Raw genomic sequence first — 27,766 nt, forward strand, 5'->3', positions numbered from 1 at the left:
GTCTTCCAAACAAGGTGGCAAACAGCGGCAATTCAACAACATCATTATGTGACTTCCATAATAGGTTCCTTTGAGATGTCAAAGTCTATGAAGAGTGATTCTTTATGTTATCCATGAAGCAACCTACTCAATGAGCATTCCAAGCTTTCAAAGTCGCATCGTGAGAGCTCTGAAGATGTAAAAGTTGCAATTTTTTGTCAAATAACATGACACCTATGCATTCTTACAACATTTCTCTTTTTTGATGCATGTTCTCTCGATGCAAGATCGAAAGATATAGACACCTTTATTCATATAATTGTAGTCCATGTGACAATATTGTATAGACTGCAATGAGGATCAGTTATGAGCTCTTATAAGCGTCGCCTTATTTATGTATTTGTTGGGCAAAACAGACAAACAATATTGCCAACTTTATAATAAATCACCACCCCTGACATTTGCAGGGAGGATCGGGTCCTAATAGGCCCTGTGTTGTGTCTCATGGCCACATTTTTATCCATTCTATTTTTTCCTTTAAAATTTGATAAAATTCAAGTTTAATTCGAGTTAGTATTATGTGCTCGGCAATGGAAAGGCTACCTACCACAACCTAGTTTTTTTTCAAAATAAATAAATTAAAATTTTACTCAACCACCGGTTTAGCCCTATCGAGGGGCACCCGCCCTGGGCCTACGTTGCAAGCAGTGGGGCTTGAATGGGGGTTGTTGCACTAGTAGGGCAGGCACTCTACATGTTGAGGTGAAAGCTAAGTCTGTTTACATACCAAACAACGCCCAAGGTTGGACGACCATTTGGACCAATAGAAAGCCACAACTTAAGGTTTAGGCGGGCACCTCTTTACACATGCAGTGCCGAAGCTTAGACCTTTTAATCCAATGTGGAGTCCACGTCATGCCCTGAAAAAGGACTTCCTTGGGCTACCAAGCTTGGTTGTCCACCGATTGGGCATGGACGGATTCAGCCAATGATTTGGGTCCCCCAGCTCCACACCCATCTCCCATCCGGGCTCTCTATTTTACAAAAGGGGTTTGTACTTGGGCAGTGTGTAAAAGGGGTGCCCATCGGTAGTCACCTATTTTTTAATGATCTCAAAATGGGCGGGTTGGAATAGGCACCCCCCATTAAAAAATTCGTGGGGGTGCCTATTCCATGAATGTTTTTGGGTTTGGGGGCGTGTAACCAGCCTAAAATGAGGTGTAAAACCCTCAAAGAAAGGAGTGTTTATAAGTACTATCGTATAAATCATAAAATGATTATTGCTGCTCTCGAGTCTCTTCCATCCTCAGACACTAATAGAGCACACAAAAGGCAAGTTTGATCGTACCAGGTAGTCTTAGGGTTTGGCTATGGCGGGCATGCCCCTTCCGCCTGCAGACTCTGGCGCTGGTCGTGGTCGCGGAATGACTCTTCCTGCTTGGATGACAGGTTGATTACCCCTTTGCATTGGAATTCTTTCGTAGTACGTAGAGCTGCTCGTTACTCGCAGCTTTCAGCTTGGGCCACCCAGTCGAACTTCATATATAACTGGTCGCCAGAGTTTACAGAGACCTAGATAGGCAATCTTAAATGATGCAATTGACGCGATCGCATTGCACTGTCTCGAAGTCATCATTTCTTGCCATGGCAAGAACTCATTATTGTAAATTTAAATGCTTGTATAAACAGAAGTAAACGCCGCTAGCTGTAGGTTCCAAGGCGTTAGGTTTAAGCAGATTCTTACATGGGCTTTTTCAAACGAGAGCAGTTTTAAGTGGGTAGGCAAACCTAAGCAACCGTGGCTTTTTATCTCACTAACAATACGGGCAGTGTCTGCTGCATCACCGTAGCGTTTAATGATCTGGGTGTGAGAAAGACTTATAAAACTGAACTTTTAATTTTTAAGTTAGAGATGGTGGCTGTTTAAGCGTATAAAAAAAGGCCCTTCTATTAAGGCATTGAGGCATATGGCATAAGGGCATAAGGCATATGCCATTACACATTAATGCATTAAGACATTAGTCATTAGTCATTGAGGAATTAGCCATTCATCATGCGTATAAGCCATTAGAGCATCAAGCATTATCACAAGAGGCATATGGCATAAGCATAAGTCATAAGGTAATAAGGTATTAGGGATTGAGGGATAAGCATAACGCTTAAGGGCATTAGGCATTGGGCATTATGCATTGAGTTTCAGAAGAGAGTGTGATTAACTATGCACGTGCTTTCTAAGTTAGGATTGTAATTTGGCATCTTTGTAGGAAGCGGTACATAAGTGTAAGGGGTTCATTTGGTTTTAAATGTTTTAAATAATTAATTCATTCTGTAATATTTATTAATTAATTTATTAATTTCTTTCTTTCTTTCTTTGAGAGATTTTATTCTTGTTTTTTGGTCGATTTTGTTTCTTGATTTGCTTGTTTATTTTTGCTCTGAGAGAGAGAGAGAGACAGATTTTATTCTTGTTTTTTGGTCGATTTTCTTTCTTGATTTGCTTGTTTATTTTTGCTTAGTCACCTCCTTCCTTTCTTGTATTCTCTCTCTCTCTCTCTCTCTCTCTCTCTCTCTCTCTCTTTGAGTAAGCACTGGGTTTGCCCAAGAGACTGAGACTCTGCGGGTCTTTAGAAACCCAGTATAGTTGCTTATGCTTGGGCACTGATGACGACATAAGTGTTGCTTTGCTTGCTAAGTATGTCTTCCTTTTGTTCTTTCAAAACTTATTGGTTACCTCTTTTTTCTTCTCTTTCGTTTTCTCTTTTATTTTCTGTATAGATTTTTGGCCTTTAGCACAAAAAATCTAAATTTGTACGATTGGATATATTCTAGTCTTACAAAAGTATATGATTACTTGGACACCACACTTCAATTTTTATTGGCTTTGATCCTTTTGTTGGCCGTGGCCTATAAGTGTATTTATCTTCTCTGTAGGACCAAATGTACCTGCTACCCAGTCTGTTTCTGGCCCTCCACCTGCACCCCAGGCTCACGTTCAGGGCAATGCTGCACCAACGGGACCAATGGTACACATCCTTCTATAATCTAGATTTGGCGTACTTGTTTTGCTTAAAGAGGATAGTTTGTTCAAACATCCTTCAGTATGCAATTCGTCTATACTGAGTGCGTTAGTACTGGGTCTGGATGTGTATTAGCCTCCACGTCCACCTGGTTTAGGCGCCTCAGGGCCGCCTCCAAGCTATGGTCCTCCTATGCAGATGCAGGTATCTGCTTACGAAGTTTGATGAATGAAAGTGGCTTTATTTTATTCACTTTGCTGATGCTAATGTCGTTTGTGGCAAATTTAAGTCAATGCAGTTTAGACCTGCTGCCCCTCCACAGCCAGGACAGCAGTTCCTTCCTCCTAGCAATCAACAGTTTCGTCCAGCAATAGGAGCGCCTCCAAGCATGGGACCTAACATTGGCATGGCCTCATCAAACTTGTCAGGAGCGGGTGGGCCACCAAATGCTTCTTCAATGCAACCACAAACACCACAATATTCACAAATGCCACCACGACCAAACCAACAGCCAGTGTCAATCACCACATCTCAAGGGCTCTCATTTCATCAGCAGCAGAGGCCTATGACAAGTGCATCATTGCCACTGCCACCAATGGGTATGCCACCTCCAGGGGGTGTGGGAGTCACTCCACCTGCTTTCTCGGTAAGGATTGTGCATCTTTTGGTATTTGTGGTTTTGGCTCTTGCAATGCAAGAAGCAATTTTCTAACTATTCAAGATTTAAGTTTATTCATAACTTTTATCATATGTCTTGTGTTATGTAGTTTCAATCATCTGGGCCATATGCCCAGCAAAACTTCGGGGTTACCCATCCATCATTTCAAGTCTCAGCACCACCAGTCATGCAGTCTAATACGCAGCCATGGCAGGCAGTTTCCAGTCAGACAAGTGCTGCGGTTCCTCCACACATGGTACAAACGGGTCAGCAAAACTCTCTTACAGTGAACTCAGTCTTGGTAAGATCTTATCTACGAGGGAGCAGGATTTTGGGACGTGCATCTTGCAATGCAGATCTTATCAGTATTGGGTTTTTAAACGTTGTTGATTGGATTTAATAATCTGATTGCTTTTAAATTTGATGGTCCATCAGGGACCCACTACTATCCCAGCTTCCACCTCTTCTCAAGGGTCTTCAGATTGGCAGGAGCACACTGCTCCTGATGGGAGAAAGTATGTCTTTAATTCTAGCAACTGCAAAATACAAGTGTGATTCAAAAGCTAAGTTTTCATGTAATTAATGGAATGATCAGATTGTAGCCTACCCTGTCCCTCCACCCCTGGCCATCCCTTCTGTGTCTCTCTGTCTGTTTCCTTTCTGTTGATAAAGTTTGTAAGGGTTTCTTTGCGCTCATAGCCCTGCGAGCGTGCATGTGTGCTATGCTCTCTTGTAGAATTATGTGTGACTGATGTAGTGTGCAGTTGGTAATCTGTTTCTTTAAAGTAACTTAAAGCGTTGTGAATATGGTAATTGATTTTGTATTATCTTGGAAACCCTACAGGTATTACTATAACAGAAAGACAAAACATTCAAGTTGGGAAAAGCCTCTAGAGTTAATGTCGCCTCTTGAGGTGAGCTTTATGTTTTACATCTTTCCTATACAAAGAGAGTAGGTTTGTGTTAGTATTTGCTTGATTTCAAGGCATGGGTTTGTGTATCTTTGTAACAGAATATTGTCTGCAGAGCAATTGTTACTGTGGGAACATACATACAAGGCAGAGTGTAGCATCTTGTCATGACTTCTAGAGTTAAATTGTACAAGCAAGGAAAACAATGTAATTTAAGTGGAGTTCATAAAATATATATTGGATAAACTTGAAAAAATCATGTACTTGTTCATTCTTATTCCTTGCACTCTTTGTATGAGAAAGGATTTGCGATTTTTCAATTTGCTTAGTTCTTTCCTCTCGCTTAAGATGAAGAGTGTGTTGTGTGCTTGCTAAGTCCTTGATTTGAAACTGGTCGGTTTTTGTGGGGTGATTTTCCCCATAACTGGTTCTTGCCCATGGTAGTTGTGTGCAATTGACCTAGCGAATACCAAACTTTTAGTTGCTGGCATAAAAATTTAGTGTTTGCATGGAATTTGAAACGTGTAAGTTTAATTACTGACGGGATTTTCCAAATAAGCATTTTATATAGTCCGGTGTTTTTTTAAAATTTGGGGGGGGGGGGATTTCTAGAAAATATGGTGCTTGGGGCAAAACAATTGGGTGACCATCGCATTAAAAAAAAGACAGGAGGAATGTGTATTGTCTGTCCAAACATAGCCAAAATTTGCCAAATACATATGGATATATCCAAGTAAATGGCAAGGCATGATTTAGATGAATTTGTGTTTTTAATAACTCTATACAGGTGAAAATAAGCATTTTATGAAATCATGGCTAATTCTCTCCGCAAGGTCGCCCATTTTAGGTTATCATTTCTCAAGGGTTGGGATGGTTGATTGCGCACTTAGGCAAGCCTTATATAAGGGGGGTTCTCGCACAAAAAAAAAAAGAAACACTGATGTAGTCCCAATTGTCTATAAATTGTTTTGGAAGGTGGGTGCTTCATCTTAGATTTATAGTACTGGCAAACACATTCGAGAAAAAGAGATCATTTCACTTGAAAACAAGGGTTGCTAGGGACCTGGATGCTTTGACAGATGGAAAAGTTCGCCTTAAATTACATAGCATAACTTAAGGAGATGCTGGTCTATCCTCCATTTCATTCGATTGGTTCTTACAGCTTTTAAAAGCTTATGCAGGCTTCTGCACTAATCTTTTTCTTCGATCAGCTCTTACAACTGTTTTTTTCTGTTTGTCTTGCAGCGTGCTGATGCTTCCACAGTTTGGAAAGAGTTTACTACTGCAGATGGAAGAAAGTATGTTTAAAGGAGGAATGTTTGTGCTGTGTTCTTCTTGGCAAATTATTGCTTGAATTTGGAAAGTTGTTATGAAGGTTTATAAATTGGCATTGTACTCTGTACTTTCAGGTATTATTACAACAAATCAACAAAACAGTCCAAATGGACAATACCGGATGAGATGAAGGTTTGTTCTTTTGATCTACTTCGACGGGAATTTGATTCTGTTGTACTTTTTGAAGGACTGTCTTGTCTCTAACTGGCATTTGGTCTACAGGCAGCTCGGGAGAATGCTGAAAAGGCAGCAACTGTTTCCTTGACACCAGCAATTGAAATAGTTCCTGCAGTTACAACATCAGCTGCGCCTGTCTCACCTGTTGTCACTCTTTCAACCTCAGCATTGGCACCACCAAGTCCTGTTCCAGTGAGCACTCCTACTACACCACCTGCATTGCAAGCTACTGTGGAACCTCTTGTCCCAAATGCTGAGATCAGTGCCGTAGTAGAGAACACTTCACCAACTCCAGATATTGCTTCACCAACTGGCGATGCTTCAACAATGTACGAGCTTATGAGTCGGATGCCTGTTTGTTGTATTATGTGTTGATGTTGATGTTGTTGTTTGCATTCATCTTTACAAAGGCATACTGCTTCATGCATTTGCACAACATGGGGAAAATGAAAGAAATGAAGCAAGTGTGTATATGCATTGTGCTTAGAAGTGGAAGTGAACAAAGTGTTTATCAATGTTCTGGAGACTAACCAGAAAACACAAGTCAATAATCAAGCTGCTTCAACTTTTGTAACGTGTTCCCCTTTATCTGTCTTGTTCATTCTTAAATCAAAATGAATGGTGAACACTTGAGCGTTAAACCACACTAGATGATTATATGAACTTGTTGATCTCAATTCGCTAAGAGCTCTTGCTGCTATCTCATGCTCTCATTGAGTACTTGTTGATTAGCTGGCTAAGAGAGTGTGCTTCTGCACAATGCGTTGTGTGCATCACTCTACATTCAAGCATGCATCTTTGATTTTCAACGCATGCAAAGCCTCCTATAATTTTTACTTGTTGGAATACTTGTCAATGGCCTACTTGTGAGTCTTATGTGAAAGGGCATCAGGGATTGATCTAGGGCAAGTTTTTGTGGCAAGGTGAGATCACCAGCAACCACATTGACTCTCATACTATGGTGCATACATGAGCTATACAAAATAGGAATACTTAGATGAGAAAAATAGCAATCATACTCAAATGGAGGTCCAACACCCCTTATCAAGTATGATCCTCTACTTGCATTTCTTTCACACACCTGTTCCTTCTGTCACCACAGGTTTGGATAGACCTTTTGTAAAGAACGTGGGACAGTAGGTGGAGCAGTGTTACTTGCTTGTAGCTTTCTTCTTCAAACACAATAAAGAGGGAGTACAGGAAGAGGTGGAGGCTGAAAGTGTATTCTTCTTCTTATTTCAAAAGAGCCACAAGTGACAACACACATATACAAAAGATAGTTGAACACTATATTTCTAAAATTTTTATACTAACCCTAAAATGCATGATTCCTAAATGGAACCTAAACCACATGGGTCGGCATACTAACTATACCACAAACTCTAGTATACACATATAGCTGTTATTTACTTGAGGTGTATCAATAATATCCGCCACGAACTATGCCGGTGACATAAATGAACAATGGTTACACATGTGTTCAGATCGACATCTCAACACTCTCCCTCAAGCTCACCTCCATCTCTTCCAAATCAAGCAAGCCTCTAAATTTGTGAAGCTTGTATTTGTTTAATGCCTTCACAAAATTGTGAGACACCTAATCCTCTATGCTGACATAAATAAATTCTATCTCTGTTGCTAGAACTTTCTCCCTTACATACTGATAATGCACCTCAATGTGGCATGATATACGGGGTTGTTAGACAAATGTATGCTGCTAATGTTGTCACAATGAATGACAATTGATCCATCTATCGATTGATGCATATTTGCAAGTCGCTTCTGTAACCAAGCTACCTCGCATGCTGCCATAGCTGCACCCTTGTACTCTGCTTTAGTGCTCGACAAGGCAATGGTCAACTGCTTCTTGTTGCTCCAGCTAACTGCATCAATCCTAGGAGAAAACATGAAACCACTAGTAGATCTCTTGTCGGAGATGGGTGGAAGCTTCAAGCATGGAATAATCATATCAAAAAGGTGTGTTCAGGACATTACTATCTTGTCGCTTATAAAGGTTAAAAAGGCTCTTGTCAAAGCATGCAATGCTAAACACCACAAAGTTTAAAAAATTTAAAAAAAATCAAAGAACGTGTCCTCAGTGTCACTCTCTTGATATCGTTTCTACCCGCTTGTCATAATTGTCTTTGCCCTTCCCCCCCTTCTCTCTCTCAGCAGGGATGTATGGCAATCCATGCTTGGGGCTAGACTTGTCGGATACAGAGTGGGCGAGGGTGGAGTGGCTACAGGTTCTCATGTTATCACAGATGATCCGTGGTAAGCCATCTGTCTCTCACCAGATCATTTGGGTGGAGTTTGGGTCACCCCCATTACAGCTAGATGCTGCATTTCAGGTCATTACATATATGTACCGAGTCAGGGAGTATGGGGATTACACATCCGGGCGTAGCAAGATACCATGGCTAGCACTGTCTATGGCACTTGCAGCTGGGGGAGATCAGAGGTGTTGGTATGTACGCACAGAGAGGTGGTTTGTAGGACTAGGGCTCCACATGGACAGACTACCTCCTTTCCAGTACAGCATGGATGCTCCTTTTTCTCCCCTCCTATCATACGAGGTCAACTAGGCTATCAGTGAGGATCTACTACAGCTACACACATTCTGGACTTGGTTGGGCCCGAGTGATCTTTCAGTGAAGCTGGGCTTCTACAGAGATCACTTCTTACATATCACAGCGGAGGGTTTCATTGATTTTATCGGGATACACGCAGATTCACTAATCCCACTCGTTGAGGATCTCCCTTGGGTAGTTCCGGGTCTCTTTACACAGACGTCATATCGAGATCAGCAGAGCAGAGCGGTTACCCAGGGAGAGGCACATATGCACACTGTGTGACATGCAGGAGGTTGAGACAGAGGAGCATTTCATCTTCAGGTGTCCTGTTTACTATGAGATATGAGGGCATTTCTATTGCCTCTTCAGAGATAGTTATGGGGTGTTGGCCCGTTTTCTCTCCTACCCAGACCAGCGATGTTTGGCTGGTTTCATTCATGAGGTGCTTAGATACTGTGATAGAATACTCCGAGCATGGAGATAGGAGCAGACTTCTCCCTCGACTGATACCTCTCAGAGCTCTATCATGGAGTTCTTTCAACCAGATCACAGAGCCCCACGAGGCAAGACCTCGACATGACCGTGACTCGGAGCCTGTGACCCGTCAGCTCAGACAGAGGGTTGACTCACATATCATACTTGGGGACATCCCCTCCTTGTTTAGGGTTGGAGCCCGACCGACGGGGGTCACAATGGCCTTGGTTAGACTTTGAGCTATGAGCAAGAGATGGACTGCACCCTTGAGGGGGCGACAACGTTCTATTGCTGACCTCATGCCTCCACTTCCATAGCCTCATCCATGCTGATGTCCTGCGGCTGACGATGATGATGATGATGGTTATGATGATGCCGACGATGATGCTGAGATTGATATATATTGTCGAGATATGACTATGTTGTACTTAGGACTTAGTACAGCCATTTTGCATTTTTTTGCATTCTGCATTGGTGTGGATGCTCGTTTAGTAGCTCCATCCCACAGCTCATTGTATCAGGTTTTTCACAGTCTCATAGACCCATCGGTCTTCCGAAGACTTTAATAAACTTTCTTTCTCTCTCTCTCTCTCTCTCTCAATCCACTAGAAGGATATGTGCTTAGCTAGAAGATTCCTGAAACCGGAAGTAGAGTCGTGTGAATCGGGCACTTGAAAATGTTGCGATGGCGCTCTCTTCTCTACTTTACGCTATTCCAAGACCACGTGAGAAGTGTCAAGTGGTTGTGACTTGCTCTTTCTTTGGCTCTAATTTCTTCCCTCACGGCAGAGTGCAACCTCCTGTGGTGATGATGTAGCCACTGGTTGATGTTCATGTTTGCTGGAAAGGCTTTTGTTAGTCCGTGCAACCTCCCTGATAACATGAAGGTAGAGAGCTTGGATTGGCATTTTGTAGATGGGATGCTGCAATTAAGGGACACATCAAGGAGTGCAGCAGCCAAGGAGGCAACTAGGGGGAGGGATAGGGTTTGAATGGAGCTAAGCCTGTGCAAGGTTTGCGTTTGTTGGGAGCTTCTTTCCATTTGAGGGCACTACTCTCGTTGATTTCTGAGTGTTCTTCACCCTGGGATACAAATTCTTGGGGCCTACTTCCCTCGCCACCGCTGCCTTCCTGGGCATTCTTGTCTATGCTGCTGGGACTACTCTTGGCATCATCGCACCAGTGTTTGGCCATCTGGATGTCCATGCCAATTGGTCCATACTCTCTGCCAAGCACAAAAAGCTTCAACAAGCATCCAAAATGGCCTGGCTCTAGACTTTTTGATCTATTGTTAATTTTATAGAGGTTACGAACTCTCGTCTCACTCGTGGGTTTGTGGGGAGTTTCCAATCTGTGATCACTCTGTTTCTCATATCTATTATGATAATTAGGTCTCCTGCAGGGCTGATTCTCTTCTCTTACAAAGTGGGCCAGAAGGAAAGGAGGCAGGCTGCCATTTGATCGTTGCATTTTAAAATCAGCATCTTCTTACATGGCAAGATGTCGTTGCCTGCAATATTGTTTGCTTCATTGTTAATGTGTGATATTACCATTTTTCTGGATTGTTTCCATTGTCAACTTATGAACGCTTTTGAATTGTGGCTTGTAGCTTCCTTTTTCTAGATCAATGTATCCTAGAACAATCCAATAGGAGAAATGACATGTGCCCAACTCTAAGGCAGCTGCTACTGGCGAAACATGTGTCCTTCTCCCTCTTTCTTGGAAGGCACCCTTCTCCCTCTCTCTATGGTGGCATGCTATTTTACAGCTACTTTTAGATATTGCATTTGTTCGCATGCAAGTTTTGCTCTAGGTTGCGGTCCATCTCACAACTGTTAGGTCCATGTTATGGAAATAGTCCGATGGCAGTGGAAGAACAGAAATAAAGCGCTTTGGCAGTCCTTTGGTCTTGGGCTTCTGTCAGATCCCCAAGTATATCAAATCCTATTGCAAGCTAGCGGACATGCAACTTCTATAAGAATTTTCTTCCAATGGGTGGCCAGCTGCTGTGTTTCATAGATTTAAATTTTGAGGGTGCATATGCCCCTTATCACGCTTGTTTTTATAAAATTATAATTTGTAAGATTGGATATATTCTATTCTTGTGAAGGTATATTCTTCTGTCACTTAGCGGAGATGTAAGTTCTATAAGAATTTTCGTCCAACTGGTGGCCAGCTGCTGTACTTCATCGATTGATCTTTTGAGGGTGCATATGCCCTGCATTTACCTTATCACACTTGTTTCATAAAAATTTCAATTTGTACGATTGGATATATTCTAGTCTTATGAAGGTATGTTTTTTTGTAAACCTTAGCGGCGGACATGCAAGTTCTATAAGAATTTTCAACCAAGTGCTGGACAGCTGCTGTGCTTCATTGATTTTATTTTCGAGGTGTGTATGCCCCGGCAGCTACCTTATCATGCTTGTTTTATAAAAAAATTAATTTGTAAGGTTTGATGTCACCTTAGTGGACATGCAACTTCTATACGAATTTTCATCCAAGTAGTGGCAAGTTGCTATACTACAGTGATTTTATCTAATGAAGGTATGTATGCTCATGTTAGCTGAGCACTACCTCACTCCTTACAAAAGCCCATGGGCAGCCCCATGGCAGTCTCTTGAGGACTCTACAGCCTCGTGTGGGGGATCCAATCAAATACAAGAGCTTTATACATGCAAGTCCTCCTCCAGTGGACCTTCATTCCCCAGAGTTTGATAGCTTCCAGGACTGGTCGGCAAGCTGCAGACAACAGTCGGGTCAGTTAGGACAGGTCGGCAGCACAGGTCCCAGTAGCGATTGCAACAGAAGCACCGAGGTCGGCCTTATCTCTTGATAAGATGGGTTTAGGTTCGATTTTTAAGTCATTTCAAGTTACGTGTCAATATACCATAGGTCATCTTCGACATTGTTGGTCTGATAACTGCATTCACCTAAAGTACTGGATTGTTGATCTGACTCAATTGCGAAAAATTGCAAGCCTTAGGTCTGCAGTTTCAAGTACTACGGCCCAGCCCTGTATTTGCAAATTATTAAAAAACTCTTACATGCTATTGCACTTTGCCAAGCCCTCTAGACCTGTAATTGCCATGCCTTGGGACCTGTAGATCTGCAATCATGAATTATCATGGCCTGACTTTGCTGCTATAAATTGCTATGTAAAATTGAGAAATTGCTTGTTGGGCCTACACACAAATCTCAATGTTGTTTATATCTGTGTCCTAGCAGAATAATTTGTATGCAAGCTTTTGAGCTAGGATTTGCTTGAGGGCATCCATTTTAGGCTTATGGCCAGCTATCATAAGCGTGCACAAGCTTTCACGGCTCCAAATCAAACCCAAAACTTCCCCGATAGAAGCATGTTGCATTCTCTATAGGCTTAGAACTAGGGGTTCAAAAGAACAAATGGTCCTGTGCAACCAAATTTAAATCTTTTGTTTAGGTTTTCCTGGCATTTCACACAATGTGCTGTTCTTTGTCTCATAGACATTTGGTCTTCTGAAGGCATCAATACACTTTTTGTTGGAAAGTAAGCCCCCAAATGAGGAGAGCGTGGGGGAGGGAACCTAGGGAAAGATATGCCCAGAGAAGAGAGAGAGAGGGTGCTGCCACATAGGCAGCACCTCACAGCAACTGTATGGGTCTGTGGAGCAGCACGTATGGAGCTATTGGAGCTGGAAAAATGGTGCAGACATGGCGGGGGCAGCATGAGCTGGGTTGACCACTGGATGGGGCTGGTGGGGCTGGTTGGAGCCAGCCAACCAGGCCAGCAAGAGGGCAGACAAAGGGGCTGGACCCCTGCATGGAACAAAGAGCCAGAGGTCTGGTTTTATAGAGCCCCACAGGTCAGTGGGGAGGCAGAGAACAGGTCGGCCAGCAGACCCTCATTTAGGTTGGGTTTGGGCCTGTGGCACAAGCCCTAGAAAAGGGTGTGGTGAAGGAGGCCAGCCAGGACACCTGGCACACACAAACAAGGGGGTGGGCCCGCAGTTATATGCAAGATCAATTCGGCCAGCAGGCAGTTCATCCTCCTGCTGGGTCGGTTGCAGCCTTGCCCTATAAAAGGAGGGGCCATAGGCCCCATTTCTGCATCCAGCAGATCAGTAAGCATAGGAGCAGGAGGAGCCTCATCTTTGAGCCCACATCTTGGAGGCAAAGTAGGGCCAGAGTTGCTGCAGACTGAGCTCATTTGGGGCTGAAGCCTAGGTTGTCTATGAGGGCAGCAAGGTGCTGAGATCTTTGGAGGGAGAGTCTACATATGCTCGAGTTGGAGCACGTGGGCTCAGAGATCTAGAGGTACCAGTACCAGCAGATAGTAGGAGAACCTTTCTGGATCTATCTTTTGTATTGTGTCCATAGCTTTGGAAGGAAATATATTCTTTTGGTGGATTCTATATCTGGCTTGGTTCACTGTCTATTTGCTAGTCTTCACAACACATCAAGTAGAGTTTGTGATTCCACCCACACCACACACTGTGTGAGCTCTTGGGCTATTCTATTAGTCTTCCGCTGTGCATACCCTCAGTTGGTCGATTTCTAACATGGTATCAGAGCCCAGATAGGAGGCTTACAAGTGTGGGCGCTTGAAGGACCAAACCTCTAACCTTTGCGGAGTTGGGTCCTTTATTGCTACAGGAAGAAGCCGGGAGAAGCTCTCTAACAAAGAAGACAACGACAAGGCTTTGTTGGTAAAGGACAAAGCCGGCAAAGGACATGGCAAGCCTTAGCGGTGGTAAGCCCAAGAAGGATGATTCTGGAGATGAAGAGGACACTTCTAGTAAGAAGAGGAAGCAAAAGAAGAAGTGCTTCTATTGTGATGAGCCATGCCATTTTGTGAAGGATTACATAAATAAGAAGGCGGATTAGAAGAACAAGGAGGAGTCGTCCGGCTCAGATTCAGATGGTGAGACAAAAGCTATGACTAATGTGGTAATCAAAGAACCGTTCTTGGTGACATCTCCATGTGTTTTATTGAGGCTAGATATGCAGACCTAGAAGTCACAGTGAAGATGTCTGACATTGGGATGTGGGCCGACGGGGAGTCAGAGACCTTTGTGAAGGCGAAGGACAGCAAGGAGTGCTTGGACTCTTCTAGGTGCGTGGCTGTTGATACTGACATGAGGGCGGATTCCATGGAGTGTTCTAGGGTTTCAAGTTCAGATGGATGCTGTAATGCAGAAGGGGGCATTATATAATGACACATGTCATTGGTATGTGCCTCCATGAGGTGCAGGGTTTGCTTTCAAAGCAAGCACACAGGTAGTACGACGTTCTGGTATGTACTTGATGTCATTAATTTGTGCCTTTATAGCATGTTGTGGAGATGATTTGCTCCACATGTGTCTTAGGAAATGCCGGAAGGGAAAGTGTGGGCGCTTCTTCAAATCGCAGAAGTAGATTACCGGAAGGTAATTATGGACAAGGTGTACTGAAGCCAGGAGAGTACTTGCTTGAGAACTCGGTGAGAGTTCATGGTCCAGGTTATCTAGAGATATTCTTGGGATTACATTTCTCGAGATGGTTCTTTTGTTGCGGATCTTGGGATTTCAGAGAAAGGACGCGTTGAAACAGACCCTGAGAGCATGGTGTTGGGAAGACTGCAGGTTGTTCACTCATCATGAGGGGGAGAGTTGGAAGATGGTGGCATTTGGATTGCTCGAGTTTGAAGGTGGGAACGTGACTGAAGGTGGTGGTGCCAATTGGTGCTACCTTGGATGGACCTATGTACCAAGATGGTTTGCTTGTGTAGGACGGGACTTGGAATAGTAGGAGCCACTTGTTGAAAAGTCAGGAACAAGAATCGACACCGGATTGTTCCAGAGGGTTTCATCATGGGAGCTGCTAGGGGTGCTAGGGCAGCTTCATCGACGAGTTGGCATTGGGCTGAGATGTGTTGGTGAGAGGGAGTGTTGGAAAGGTCACCTTCCCATCTGTAAGCCCCCAAATGAGGAGAGCATGGGGGAGGGAGACCTAGGGCAAGATATGCCCAGAGAAGAGAGAGAGAGGTGGCTGCCACATGGGGCAGCACCTCACAGCAACTGTACAGGTCTGTGGAGCAGCATGTACGGAGCTTATGGACCTGGAAAAATGGCGCAGACATGGTGGGGGCAGCATGAGCTGGGTCGGCCACTGGATGGGGCTGGTTGGAGCCAGCCAACCAGGCCAGCAAGAGGGCAGACAAAGCGGCTGGGTCCCCACATGGAATGGAGGGCCAGAGGCCTGGTTTTATAGAGCTCCACAGGTGGGTGGGGAGGCAGAGAACAGGTCGGCAGGCAGACCCTCATTTTGGTCTACATTTGGGCCTGGCACAAGCCCTAGAAAAGGGTGTGGTGAAGGGGGCCAGCCAGGTCACCTGGCACAAACAACCGAGGGGGCTGGGCCCCCAGTTATATGCAAGCTCAAGTCGGCCAGCAAGGGGTCGGTTCATCCCCTCTAGGTCGGCTGGTTTGAGGGCAGCCTTTGCCCTATAAAAGGAGGGACCGTAGGCACCATTTCTGTATCCAGTAGATCAGCAAGCATCGGAGCAGCAGGAGCCTCATCTTTGGACCTACATCTAGGAGGCAAAGGAGGGCCAGAGTTGCTGCAGACTGAGCTCACTTGGCGTTGAAGCCTAGGCTGTCTACTAGGGCAGCAAGGTGCTGAGATCTTTGGACGGAGAGTCTACATACGCTTGAGGTGGAGCATGCAGGCTCAGAGATCTAGAGGTATCCAGGAAATAGTAGGAGAACCTTTTGGTTAGTTAAGAGGGCCATGTCTTGGTGGTACTCTAGATCTATCTTTTGTATTGTGTCCATAGCTTTGGACGGAAACATATTCTTTTGGTGGATTCTATATCTGGCTTGATTCACTATCTATTTGCTAGTCTGCCACAACACATCTATGTGAAGCACATTAAGTAAAGAAGTTTGTGATTCCACCCACACCACACATTGTGTGAGGTCTCGATTCCTGGGCTATCCTATTAGTCTTCCGCTGTGTGTACCCTCTGTTGGTCAATTTCTAACTTAATTCTTTCTATAGCTATGTTTCTTTTCTTTTGTACCTTTGTATTAAAAAATTTCTCAATTTAGAAGAGTGTATATTTTCAGTCACATGACGACATATATATTAATCCAAGTAGAGAGCTAGGACGATGTTAAAGAGTTATTTAATATTGTAAATGTAAGGAGGACTTGTAGGATTACGGACATGTTTTGATAAACCAAGTTTCATGTTTGATTAAATTTGTTGTCTGTGCTCCAGAGAGGATTCGGAGAAAAAGCCAGAGTTTGAAAACAAAGGTTTGTCTAAGAATGAAGCTACAGAAGAAGCATCAGCCCAAGATATTGAGGTATTCTTTATTTTCTTATCAAGTCATCCATCGTCTCCATGTCCTTGTGTTTTAGTTCTCTTGAAACCGTGCTAAAACCTAACTTTAATCTCATTGACGATTCTATGAGCGATTAGCATTGAGAAAAATGCAAAGAAGAGTACATTCTTATTCTCTCATTCGCAATTGTCTGCCTGTACTCTCAAAGTTGCTGGTAGGTGACCTTTTTCTGCATGTACATTGTGAATTGCCTTCATAACGGATGTTACAACTTGATTGCTATCATGTAGATGCAAGGAATCAATCCATATGTTTGCAAAAAACTTAAATCCATGCACTAACACTCCACATAGATGTGTCTTTAAAAAATATTTTCCTTGTAGCTTAGGTGGAGTGTTAATGAATTGAGGTAATGTTGTCAAAGCATTGCACATAGAATACTACAAGTGATATATTTAATTTCTACGAGTCAGTTTGGGAATAGTGAGTTAAAATAGTTTAAATTTGTAGGTTCCGATAAATATGTCAGGTTTCTAGAGTAGCGATAGATAAGTGCTTTGTATGTGTATTCAAGCTCCATATAGAAAAAAACAACTTCTTGCCAACATCTTTCTTGGAAAATTGAATAGTTTGAGGGTTTCACCTTTGCTGTGAATCTTTTAAGGGTGGGGCTACCAAAATGGGCACTCCTACCAAGGCTGATGCCTATGACAACCCACAAAGGGTAGTAAACACTAAAGAGAATCCATGGTCCTCTCTCAATTAGTCACTCGTCCCCAGTGGTTGGACTTGTGTATGCTATCTGTGGGGCCAACATGACTGGTCGACTGAGGAGAGACAAGGATCTCGCCTGATAGTGGCTCTGGATCTGGCCAAGGTTGGCGTTGAGTCAGAAAATCAGTGATAGAACGTTGTTGTTGCTCAGCCTGTCTTGGTCCATCCCTCCTCTTCTGTAGTCTCTGTGATGTGGCACGTTGTTTGACAAAGTGCTATCGTCACTCCAGTGGTCTGTCTCCCCATGTCGAAAGGAGAGAATATGGTTGTGGTCCTCATGTGAGTGTCCACTCAGGGCCAGATTTGGCGAGTCGTGTCCTCTTGCTCTCTCTTGTGATCCCTTACTGTTCCTATCTCGGGTCAGTGGAGGAAAATCCATGACGGTGCTTTGATTGGGCTCAGCTGGTCCCTCATGTGCTCTCCTCTGTGCTTGTATGAGCTGATGAGGCTCCTAATAGCCATGGATAGGAAGACCCTCATGAGCATGAGGGTGACCTTGAAAGGAACCCGGATCTACCTGGACGATGACCTCACCCTCCTACAGCAGGAACACTGGAGGGAAGGTATGGTACACGTCATGGCAGCGAGAGAGGCAGGGAAATGGGCTGCATACAGAGATGGTAGGGTGATCATTCGAGAGAGAGAAGATCAGGACCGAGGGGAGAAGGAAGAAAAGGAAGAGAAAGAAGAGGGTGAATTATGACGGTGTTGGGCCAAGGGGACACAAAGTGGATTGAGAATTGCAGTGTGGAATTGCAATGGCACACTCTGGTCTGATCCAGGTGGTTTCTCGGAGACATACACTGACAAAGACATGGTCTTCTATACTGAGACAGATGAGAGCCCTGATAGAGGACTGCCCATTGTGACAGGATATACATGGGAGTCATCTCATAAGAAAGAAAGAAATAAAGAAAGTCTATTAATGTCCACGGGAGACCAACAGGTCAGCCAAAAACCGTCTAGTACATCTGCTTTAGGGAGGGCACATGGCAGATCCTAGGGAGTGCAAAAGCAACCCCAATTATTTAGAATACCTACATCATAGTCTGAAGAAGTAATCAGCCATACATCAGTTTAAGACTGAGAGTCTTTTGGTTTTGATTTAAACTCTTTGATTAGTGCTATGCCTTCACGATAAACTGCCCATTTTCCATCCTTCCTAGCAGCCCTGACTTTAGCTAATTCCGTTGCCTTGTTCTTCAATTGAGCTTGTGTAAGTTCCTCAACTATCCATATCTTAGTTCCTTTCAACTTGTAAGATTGTCGAAGAAGCTTGATCCGTAAATCTCGCGACTTGAGTGTAAGAATAGCATGTCCTTTGGAATGCCGGATATTAGTTGCTCTGTCATCATCATCATCATCATCATTATCATCATCAACCTTCCATTCAATATTAGGCATGGCTGCTTTGACATGTGCTAAAGTCCCATAGGAAGGAGACGAGGAGAGACACTGGTGTGTGGGGTTCGGGGGGAGTGGCTATCCTCTTTAGATCACACATGAGACCTCTCATGTGAGTGGCACGGAGAGAGGAGCATGCACGACACATATGGATACGAGTCTAGCTACTAGACGCACGACCAATTCTCATAGCAGTGTGTTATTTTCCCCAGATACTTCATCCTCCTATGCATGTGAGGTCACCACAGAAGGGCATAGCCCATATGAGTCGATTTAGGATGATATCAGTGAATTCTCCAGGCAGGGGGACATCCTCCTTCTTGGTGACTTCAATGCACGCACATGCAATAGGCAGGTGGGCCTACTGGAATTTGCATTGGATTCCCTCATAGTACCAGGGTCCATAACTAGATGCAACTGAGCTCGGGATAGTGAGACATTGTGCAGATGCACCACAGGTGAAAGAGTATGGACGACATCTACTTGAGCTAGGGGTTGTTCATGATTTGATCATTTACAATGGTCTACAGAGATGGCCATCATCCAGTGGCTCCACTTGTTTCCCACATGGCGGAGGGACAAGCACAGTGGACTCGCTATTGGGTCCCTTGGCCTTACCTCACGGAGATACGACTTTATTGTGCCCCCTCCCCCACTCGGTGCTGATTACTCGTACTTAGCCTTTTGTATCTCTTACCACTATGCCAGTCACAGGGAGGGTCTCCTCCACGCCCACTCGTGTACAGGTTCACTTTGATCGTGCCTTGGACCCCATTGTTGGAAAGGTCACCTCCCCATCTGTAAGCCCCCATATGAGGAGAGCATGGGGGAGGGAGACCTAGGGCAGAACCCAACAGAAAAAGAGAGAAAGGGGCTGCCACATAGACAGCATCATGGCTGGCATGAGGGCAGCACATCTAGAACTGTTAAGGGCAGGACAGAGGGCCAGGAAAGTACGGAGCAGAAGCAAGACAGTCTGGGACAGATTGCGGAGGATCTAGGACATGGAGGCGCACTGTTTGCAGAGGCGCAGACATGGCAGGGAGTGCAGGCTCAGATCTGCAGCAAGGAATGTGACTGTCAGTGGGCAGGTGGCAGGCCTTTTATAGGCTGCATATTTGCCTTGAATGGAGGGCCAAAAGCCCTGGAAGTTTGGGCCATAAAAGGCCTGACTTGTGAGCCCTTTAAGGGCGGTTTTTTACAGACTGAGTCGGTTTTTACAGACAGGTCGGTTTTTTGGTGCAGGCCTTGGGGCCTTTATAAAGAGGCCATTTAGCCTCATTTCAGCATCATCTGGAGCAGCAATTCCATCAGCAGAAAGAGCAGCAGCAGGGCTATCTTTGGGCCTACAGTCAGGAGGAGAAAGAAGTACTTTGTGCTGCAGACTTAGCTAACAGGAAGCTGCCCACCTAGACTGGTTTCCAGACAGCAAGGTGGAGAAGATCATTCTAGACGGAAAGTCTACTCACGCTCGAGGTGGAGCACGCGGACTCTAGTCTAGAGATAGCCAGCAGATAGGAGAAGGACTTTGTGGTAAGATCAGAGGACCACACCATTGGTGGGACTCTGGATCTGTCTATTTTGTATTGTGTCCATATTTGTGGACGGAAATATATTATTTGGTGGTTTCTCTATCTAGTTTGGTTCATTGTCTATTGATGAGTCTGCACACCTATTGAATGCACATAAGTAAAGAAGTTTGTGATTCCACACCCACACCGCACACTGTGTGAGCTCCTGGGCATTATTTCCGCTGCGTGTACCCTCTGTTGGGTATTTTCTAACACCCATCTATGTGAGCAACCTGGCGAAGGGACTTCCAGTCCTACTACTTGGAGATGTTGTAGACCTCGCCCACGCCCTTGCCACAGTAGTCATGGACGCAACCATCAGGTCTTTTCCCATGACTCGATCTGCACGTGCGTCACTAGGGAAGATATAAAGAAAATACTTGGAGACAAATAAAACAATACTGAAGACAATTAATGGCTGAAGAAGATGTATATATCACAAACGGAACTCAGTACAAGTGAAGATATGAGAGAAGCTCTGGAGGAAGCAAACGTCAGTCCTGACAACTGTAGTGGACTTCTGCACTAGCTCCACAAGTTGGAACTGAACCAAATCTGAGACAGCAAACTGATGCAGAGGTTGCTGCAGGTTTGGAATAGAAAGAACATAATCTGGAGCGGAAGTTGGAGGTAGATCTGGAGCAGAAGTTGAGGGCAGATCTGGAGCAGAAGTTGGGACAGATCTGAAGCTAAAAGAAGGCAGATCTGGAGCAGAAATTGGAGCAGATCTGATGCAGAAAGGAGGGCAGAACTGAAGCAGAAAGGAAGGCAGATCTGGAGCAGAAAAGAGGGGAGATCTGGAGCAGAAAGGAGGGCAGATCTGGAGCAGAAAGGAGGGGCAGATCTGGGCAGAAAAGAGTGCAGATCTGGAGCAGAAAGGAGGGCAGTAGAGGAGGCAGCCAGGAGGCAGAAACTGAGGCAGCAGAGGAGGCAGCCAGGAGGCAGAAGGGGCTCAGGGTGTGCAGGTACCTCTGGAGCTGGAAGAGAGGAGATTGGAGAATACCTAGCCCCCCCCCCCCTTTAAATAGGAAGGGGCTTTAAGTCGGTCAACCAACAGGTTGACCGACCTGGTCAGATTTGACCGACCAGGTCAATCTGGTCGGCCAGATCTGGTCAGTCCAGAAAAAAACTTTTTTTAATAATTTTTTATTTTGTTTAACCTCTGAACCGGGGCTTTTGACAGATCTTTGGTTGTGGATTTTGCCTCCGATCCGGGGTTTCTTTGACAGGGTTCGAAGAGGCACCAGTGGTGTTTGTACCTGTTTATCCTGTCCGCGAGAATTGGAGATTGTTTGGCTTAACAGCCCCTCTCAATGGCCAATGTAGACAGGAGAAGCAAAGAGGTGTTCCATGAGTGATCTATCATCTTCATCAGCCTTTTTTTTTTTTTTTTTTTTTTTTTGGTGAACAAAGGTTTTTCATTTAGATGGAGATGCCTACAAAGTAGGTTTTCATCTTCACTAAATGCCCAGATGATGGTACAAAAAAGAAAGACTTGAAGGAGTGCCCTCGCAGGGGATTTGTTCACTTCCTTAAGTACACAAAGAGAAAAAAAAACTGCTAAGAAGAAGGAGGAGGTAAACCAATCCCCAACCGTGGGCAGAGATGCTCAAGAGTAGGGCGATTAACCGGCTTGGTAAGAATATCAGCATGATTATCGGAGCTGGAACATAGATCAACCGAATAGTACCTAATTCCACTTGCTCGCGAGTAAAATGAAAGTGAACACCGACATGTTTGGTGCGGTTGGAAAAAATGGGATTGCCTGCGAGAGCAATGGCACTTTTGTTGTCGACGTAGAGGATCGTGGGTTCAGTACAAGGAAAGTGTAGCTCTGCCAAAAACTATCGGAGATATATGGCCTCTGTGGTACAATCATACAAGGCCCGGTATTCAGCCTCAGTAGAAGAACCAGCAACAGTTTCTTGTTTACGGCTAGACCAAGAAACAGGTGCCGAGCCAAACGAGAAAATATAGCCGCCATGAGAACGACGATTGTCCGGGTCACCAGTCCAGTCGGAATCAGTGTATCCCAGTAGGGTTAGTCCTGGTCTGAAATGTAAACCATAAGAGTAAGTACTACGAATGAACCGCAAGATACGAATACATGCATGCCAATGAGTGAGCTTGGGTTCATTAAAATACTGACTGAGAATAGAGACGGAGTAAGCAAGATCAGGACGAGTGTGAAGGAGCCAGAGGAGTTTGCCAACAACCTGGCGATAGAGATGTTCATCAAAGGGAGGAGACTCCAAGTCTTTTGAGAGCTTTACGGTGGGATCTAAGGGAGTGGCAGCCAGCTTAGGTTCATGAGGAATGATTTGATCAAGGAGTTGAAGAGCATATTTCTGTTGAGAAACAAAAATACCACCAGAATGGTGTACAACTTCCATGCCTAAGAAATAGGAGAGCCGACCGAGATCAGTCATTTCAAAAGTGATGCTGAGTTGAGTTTTAATGTATTGAAGTGTAGTGGGAGTGGAGCCTAAAAGCAAAAGATCATCGACATAGAGTAAAATAAAGCAGACCCCCTCTGACGAATGATGGATATATAAATTTGGATCAAAGGGAGTAGAATGAAAACCATTAGTTTTGAGGAAGGTGTCTATTTGGTGGAACCATGATCGAGGTGCTTGTTTAAGCCATAAAGAGCTTTGCGGAGACGGAAAACCTTATTTTCATGGCCAGGAGGAGAAAAACCTGGTGGGGGAGTCACATAGACTTCTTCATCAAGGTAGCCATTGAGAAAGGCACTCTTGACATCCATTTGATAGATAGTCCAGTGGTGATGAGTAGCTAGGGCGAGAAGAAGACGAAAGGAAGTTAACCAAGGAGTAGGGGCAAAGGTTTCCTCATAATCGATACCATGTTTTTGGCGGAATCCTTGCACTACTAAGCGGGCTTTGTATTTGTCCAGGGTGCCATCGGCTTTGAGTTTTGTTCGGAAGATCCACTTGGTTCTGATGACCTTTTTATGAGTGGGTCGATTGACCAAGATCCAGGTCTGATTGCGATCAATACTTTCAAGCTCCTGTTCCATAGCACGATGCCATGCAGGATTTTTAACTGCTTCTTGCCAAGTGGCAGGTTCAGAATGTATGATATAGGCCGTGGTAAAAAAAGAGGCAGTGGCAGTAGAAGAAGTTATTCGAGTAGAGCGGCGAGGACCAGAAGGAGGAAGTTCGACATGAATAATCCCGGAATCCTTCATAGTTTGGCGATACCAGCGTGGCAGCGGGTCGTGAGGAGAAGCAATGGGTGGGGATCGGGAGGAGAGGAAGGAATTTCGGGTGGAGAATTGTCGGAGGGAACTGGAGTAGATACGTCATCAGGAGAGAGAATAGAGGAATTTTTTAGCACGGCTCTTTCATCGAAGACCACATCTCGGCGAACCAAAACTTTTTTTTTCATGAAAAAGACTTCTATGAAGTAAGAACAAAAACCCGCGAGAGCAAGCTCAAAGTGGAATACATCATGAAATCATGAGGATAATAAAAAACCCCCTCAGAGTGAGGTGGAAAGAAACCAAGGCTGAGGCTGAAAGTGCCATCTCAACCCTGTAGTAGATTCAGAGAAGAAAGGAGAATCCTTCCATTCCCTAAAGAAAGAAGCCCTCCTAGCTGAGGCTGCACGGGAGTCCCCCTGCATACCCGTCCATACGGCCAGCAGAGTGTGTATGATGTCTGTCCAGATACTAGCCAATGTGTGCGAGGGATGAACCTGAGTACCCTCCATAGCCTCTGTGCATCTGGATCTCCATATATGCCAGGCTGCTATGCTCGCTATAATCTCCCAAGAAGTATCCACAGAGGCATGTACAGTTGTAAAAGGACGGTGTGGAACCACATCCAAGACCACATCTCGGCGAACCAAAACTTTGTTTGTACGAGGATCAAATAATCGATAAGCTTTAGCTTCTGCCGAGTAGCCAACTAGAAGAAAAAGTTCAGCACGAGGTTCGAGTTTACCGCGAGTATCATTGGGAGTATGAGTGTACGCCCGGCAGCCAAAGATACGAAGATGAGAAATAGAAGAACGATAGCCATAGAAGGCCTCAAAAGGCGTCATGTTCAGGATGGGTTGAGTAGGACAGCGATTAAGGATATAGACAGAAGTATTGACGGCTTCGGGCCAGAGACGTTCAAGCAACTCGGCTGCAAAAAGCATGGAACGGGCCATGTTCATGACAGTACGTTGTCGCCGTTCGACACGAGCATTTTGGAAAGGCGAATTTGGAGATGTAAGATGGCGTTGGATACCATGCTCTTGAAGGAATTGAGTGAATTCATGGGAAATGAATTCACCACCATTATCACTACGAGCAATCCCAATAGACTTTCCTGTTTGGTTCATAACCAAGCGAGCCCAAGTAGCAAAGAAAGAAAAAGTGTCGGATTTCTCTTTCATGAAAAACACCCATTGATAGCGAGAGTAATCATCCACAATTAAGAAGAAATAATGTGAACCATTAAGGGAAGGAACATGAGATTTGCCACTAATATCGAGGTGAATTAGACACAAAATCTCACTGGCTCGAGAAGTGGAATGAGAAGGAAAAGGAGTTCGGCTTTGTTTACCTAATTGACAGGGATGACAAATATCTTTAGCTGGCGATAATTTAGGTAGGCCATCAACTAGATGATCCCGAGACATTTCATATAAAGAGTCATAAGACAAATGTCCGAGACGATAATGCCATAATCGTTCTGTGTCAGTTGGATCTTTCAGGGTAGCATTACCGTAAAGCCGATGAAACTCAGAACCGCAATGGGAGGGAGTCGCAAGAAATTGAGTTATAAGGTACAGACCATTAGGTTGAGCATCACCTCGAGCTAGAAGGAGTCCCGAGGACTCATCTATGATGTCAACATGCATCTTTGTAAATAGCACTGTGCGACCAAGGAGGCAAAGTTGATGAACAGAAAGAAGATTGACCCCTAATTGGGGGACATAAAACACTTGATCCAATTGAGCAAGATTGGGACCTTTGTCAGTATCAAAAGTTATTGAACCAACACCATGAATAGTAGCAACAGAGTTATTGCCACAACGAACTCCCCCTGTCGCCGGTTGGCGAGAAATGAAGAGATCAGGATGAGGGGTCATATGATGAGTGGCTCCACTATCCACAATCCAAGAAGATTTAGAGCCACATGGAAGAGTATGAAAAGCTGACCCAGATAAGGGAGAGAAGGAGTCAAGCTCGGTGATATGGATCAAGGCTTGAGAAGTGAAGTCTAGAGAATCTCCGGTGGACCAGTCAGACAGACCTTCAGGAGTTATAAAGGGAGGAGATGGAGTGAAGTGATTAGTGACATGGCCCTGGGGTCTCCAGAGACCAGTGTTAGAAGGAGGAGGAGGAGGACCACCCCTAGGACGCCAACGAGGTGGTTGAGGAGTCGTGGTAGGGGGCTGTGGAGTCCAACGGGGTGGTTGAGGAGTCGTGGTAGGGAGCTGAGGAGTCCAACGGGGTGGTGGAGGAGTCGTGGTGGGAGGCTGAGGAAGAAGGCCTTTGGCTTTGGAGCGACATTCATCGTCAATATGCCCAACTCTCTGGCAATGCTGACAAAACCTATTCTTTTTGGGAAGGGAGTGCCAGGCGGGTTTACTACTAGAGGGGTTAGGAGTAGGAGAGGGCTTTCCGGAGCTAGGTTGATCTTTTGGAATCCCGGAGAGAAGAGCCCCCTCTGAAGCAGGAATGCTATGTTTTTGGTGGACCTGAGAGTAAAGACGAGCATAACGCAAAAGTTGACATTCAAACTCATAAAAAGTAGGAAGAGAAGGTTGAGAAATGATTTGTTGCATAAAACTGAAATACTTGGGCGGAAGTTTATTTAAAAAGAAAGTAACTTGGTCATCCTCGGATTTGGGAGGACCAGTTGTGGCAAATTCAGCAACTAATCGCCGGTAATCTGCTAGTTTAACCTTGAGATTGTCGTCAGCAAGAATCTGGAATTGTTGGAGATCATGGTCAAGATTGATACGACGAGTACGATCTCGAGCTGCATAGCGGTCAGTGAGATGTGCCCATCGCTCAGAGGCAAGATCAAAGTGCTGTAATTGAGAGTGAAATTCAGGTAAAAGACCTTGCATAATTTCAACAATGGCAGTGGCATTACGATGTCGCCACGAACGAACTACCTGAGGAGGATAAACATGAGGATCAGGTGGCGATTCGGTACCTTGAACGAGTTCCCTTAGGTCTTGAGAATCAAGCACATGGCGCATAAGATTTGACCATGTGGTATAATTAGACCCGTTAAAACGAGTCATATCAGTGAAAGCATGTTTGGCTGTTGCAGAGACAGGGTGAGGGGAAGAAAGAGAATGATAGGGAGAAGCAACCGGTGGAGGCAGAAGAGAATTTGGAATAGAAGCAGAGTGAGAAGAAGGGAGAGGTGGCATCACCGGAGGAATAAAAGAATTTGGAAAAGGTCCTGAGGGGGAGGGATGAATATGAGAGGCGGGATAAGACATGAGAGGTGAAAAAGAGGCAGCGGGAGAGTGAGAAACCACTGGAGGAAAGATGGCAGCGGAAGAGATGAGAGGGATGGGAGGGAGGGAAGAATGTGAACCGAAAGCAAACTCATTGTCAGACGCATTTCTCCTTTCTCGTCTGCGAGTGTTCACATGCATGTATGGATCCGTGTCCTCGTGATTACTTGTTCCTATGCCTTGCATAATAGATGGAGTTGCGCTAAGGGAATAGGGCAACATACCTTGCACTGATTCTTGTGGAATAGGCACTGTCGAATAATCCAATGTTCTCATGCCGGCTTGTCCTCTTTCGTCAGGGGATACTTGTTCTTCGTTGGCACCGAACTTGAGATGTTGCTCAGCTTCTTCTGAGTTGAATAGAGGTCCTTGTTGACGTATTGAAGAGAACCGTGGAGAGGTAGAGGCACGAGGTGTACGGGTACCTGCTTCAAGTTCCTTCCATTTCTGGAATTCAGCAAATTCTTTAAAGAGTTTGGAGAGGTATTCATCACCTTCAATCCTAGCAGACTCTCTCTCGACATATGTCGAAGGTGGTGGTTGAATAGAGGTTGATTCAGGCTGAGATCGCTTCGGGGAAGAGGGAGAAGACATCTTCAGGTGATGATTTATCTTCCAAGCTTTCCAGATCAAGGCTCAGGTGTCGATTGGCACACCTGGCTCTGATACCATATAAAGAAAATACTTGGAGACAAATAAAACAATACTGAAGACAATTAATGGCTGAAGAAGATATATATATCACAAACGGAACTCAGTACAAGTGAAGATATGAGAGAAGCTCTGGAGGAAGCAAACGTCAGTCCTGACAACTGTAGTGGACTTCTGCACTAGCTCCACAAGTTGGAACTGAACCAAATCTGAGACAGCAAACTGATGCAGAGGTTGCTGCGGGTGGAATAGAAAGAACATAATCTGGAGCGGAAGTTGGAGGTAGATCTGGAGCAGAAGTTGAGGGCAGATCTGGAGCAGAAGTTGGGACAGATCTGAAGCTAAAAGAAGGCAGATCTGGAGCAGAAATTGGAGCAGATCTGATGCAGAAAGGAGGGCAGAACTGAAGCAGAATGGAAGGCAGATCTGGAGCAGAAA

At 44.7% G+C, this 27,766-nt stretch overlaps 1 protein-coding gene across 5 annotated transcripts in view; it reads left to right on the forward strand.

Moving 5' to 3' along the window:
• Window positions 1-1,201: 1,201 nt before the first annotated feature.
• LOC147890467 (pre-mRNA-processing protein 40A-like) overlaps window positions 1,202-27,766 on the forward strand; it is a 116,646-nt gene continuing 90,081 nt past the window's right edge. For 4 of the 5 annotated variants that reach the window (XR_015542786.1, XR_015542787.1, XM_087390945.1 and 1 more), the window contains exons 1-11: window positions 1,202-1,428; window positions 2,911-3,002; window positions 3,132-3,200; window positions 3,286-3,642; window positions 3,764-3,955; window positions 4,090-4,169; window positions 4,499-4,568; window positions 5,811-5,863; window positions 5,975-6,032; window positions 6,123-6,406; window positions 16,367-16,454. Coding sequence is in view for 2 of the 5 variants with exons in the window: in XM_087390945.1 (XP_087247071.1) it covers window positions 1,350-1,428; window positions 2,911-3,002; window positions 3,132-3,200; window positions 3,286-3,642; window positions 3,764-3,955; window positions 4,090-4,169; window positions 4,499-4,568; window positions 5,811-5,863; window positions 5,975-6,032; window positions 6,123-6,406; window positions 16,367-16,454 (1,422 nt within the window). In the remaining 3 variants the exon portion in view is untranslated. The remainder of the gene's footprint in view (window positions 1,429-2,910; window positions 3,003-3,131; window positions 3,201-3,285; window positions 3,643-3,763; window positions 3,956-4,089; window positions 4,170-4,498; window positions 4,569-5,810; window positions 5,864-5,974; window positions 6,033-6,122; window positions 6,407-16,366; window positions 16,455-27,766) is intronic. The other variant, XR_015542788.1, reaches the window with a different exon arrangement.

Source organism: Dipteris shenzhenensis, chromosome 19 (genome assembly GCF_047967505.1).
Source record: "Dipteris shenzhenensis isolate YYH24624 ecotype China chromosome 19, Dip_SZ_1.0, whole genome shotgun sequence".
NCBI lineage: Eukaryota > Viridiplantae > Streptophyta > Polypodiopsida > Gleicheniales > Dipteridaceae > Dipteris > Dipteris shenzhenensis.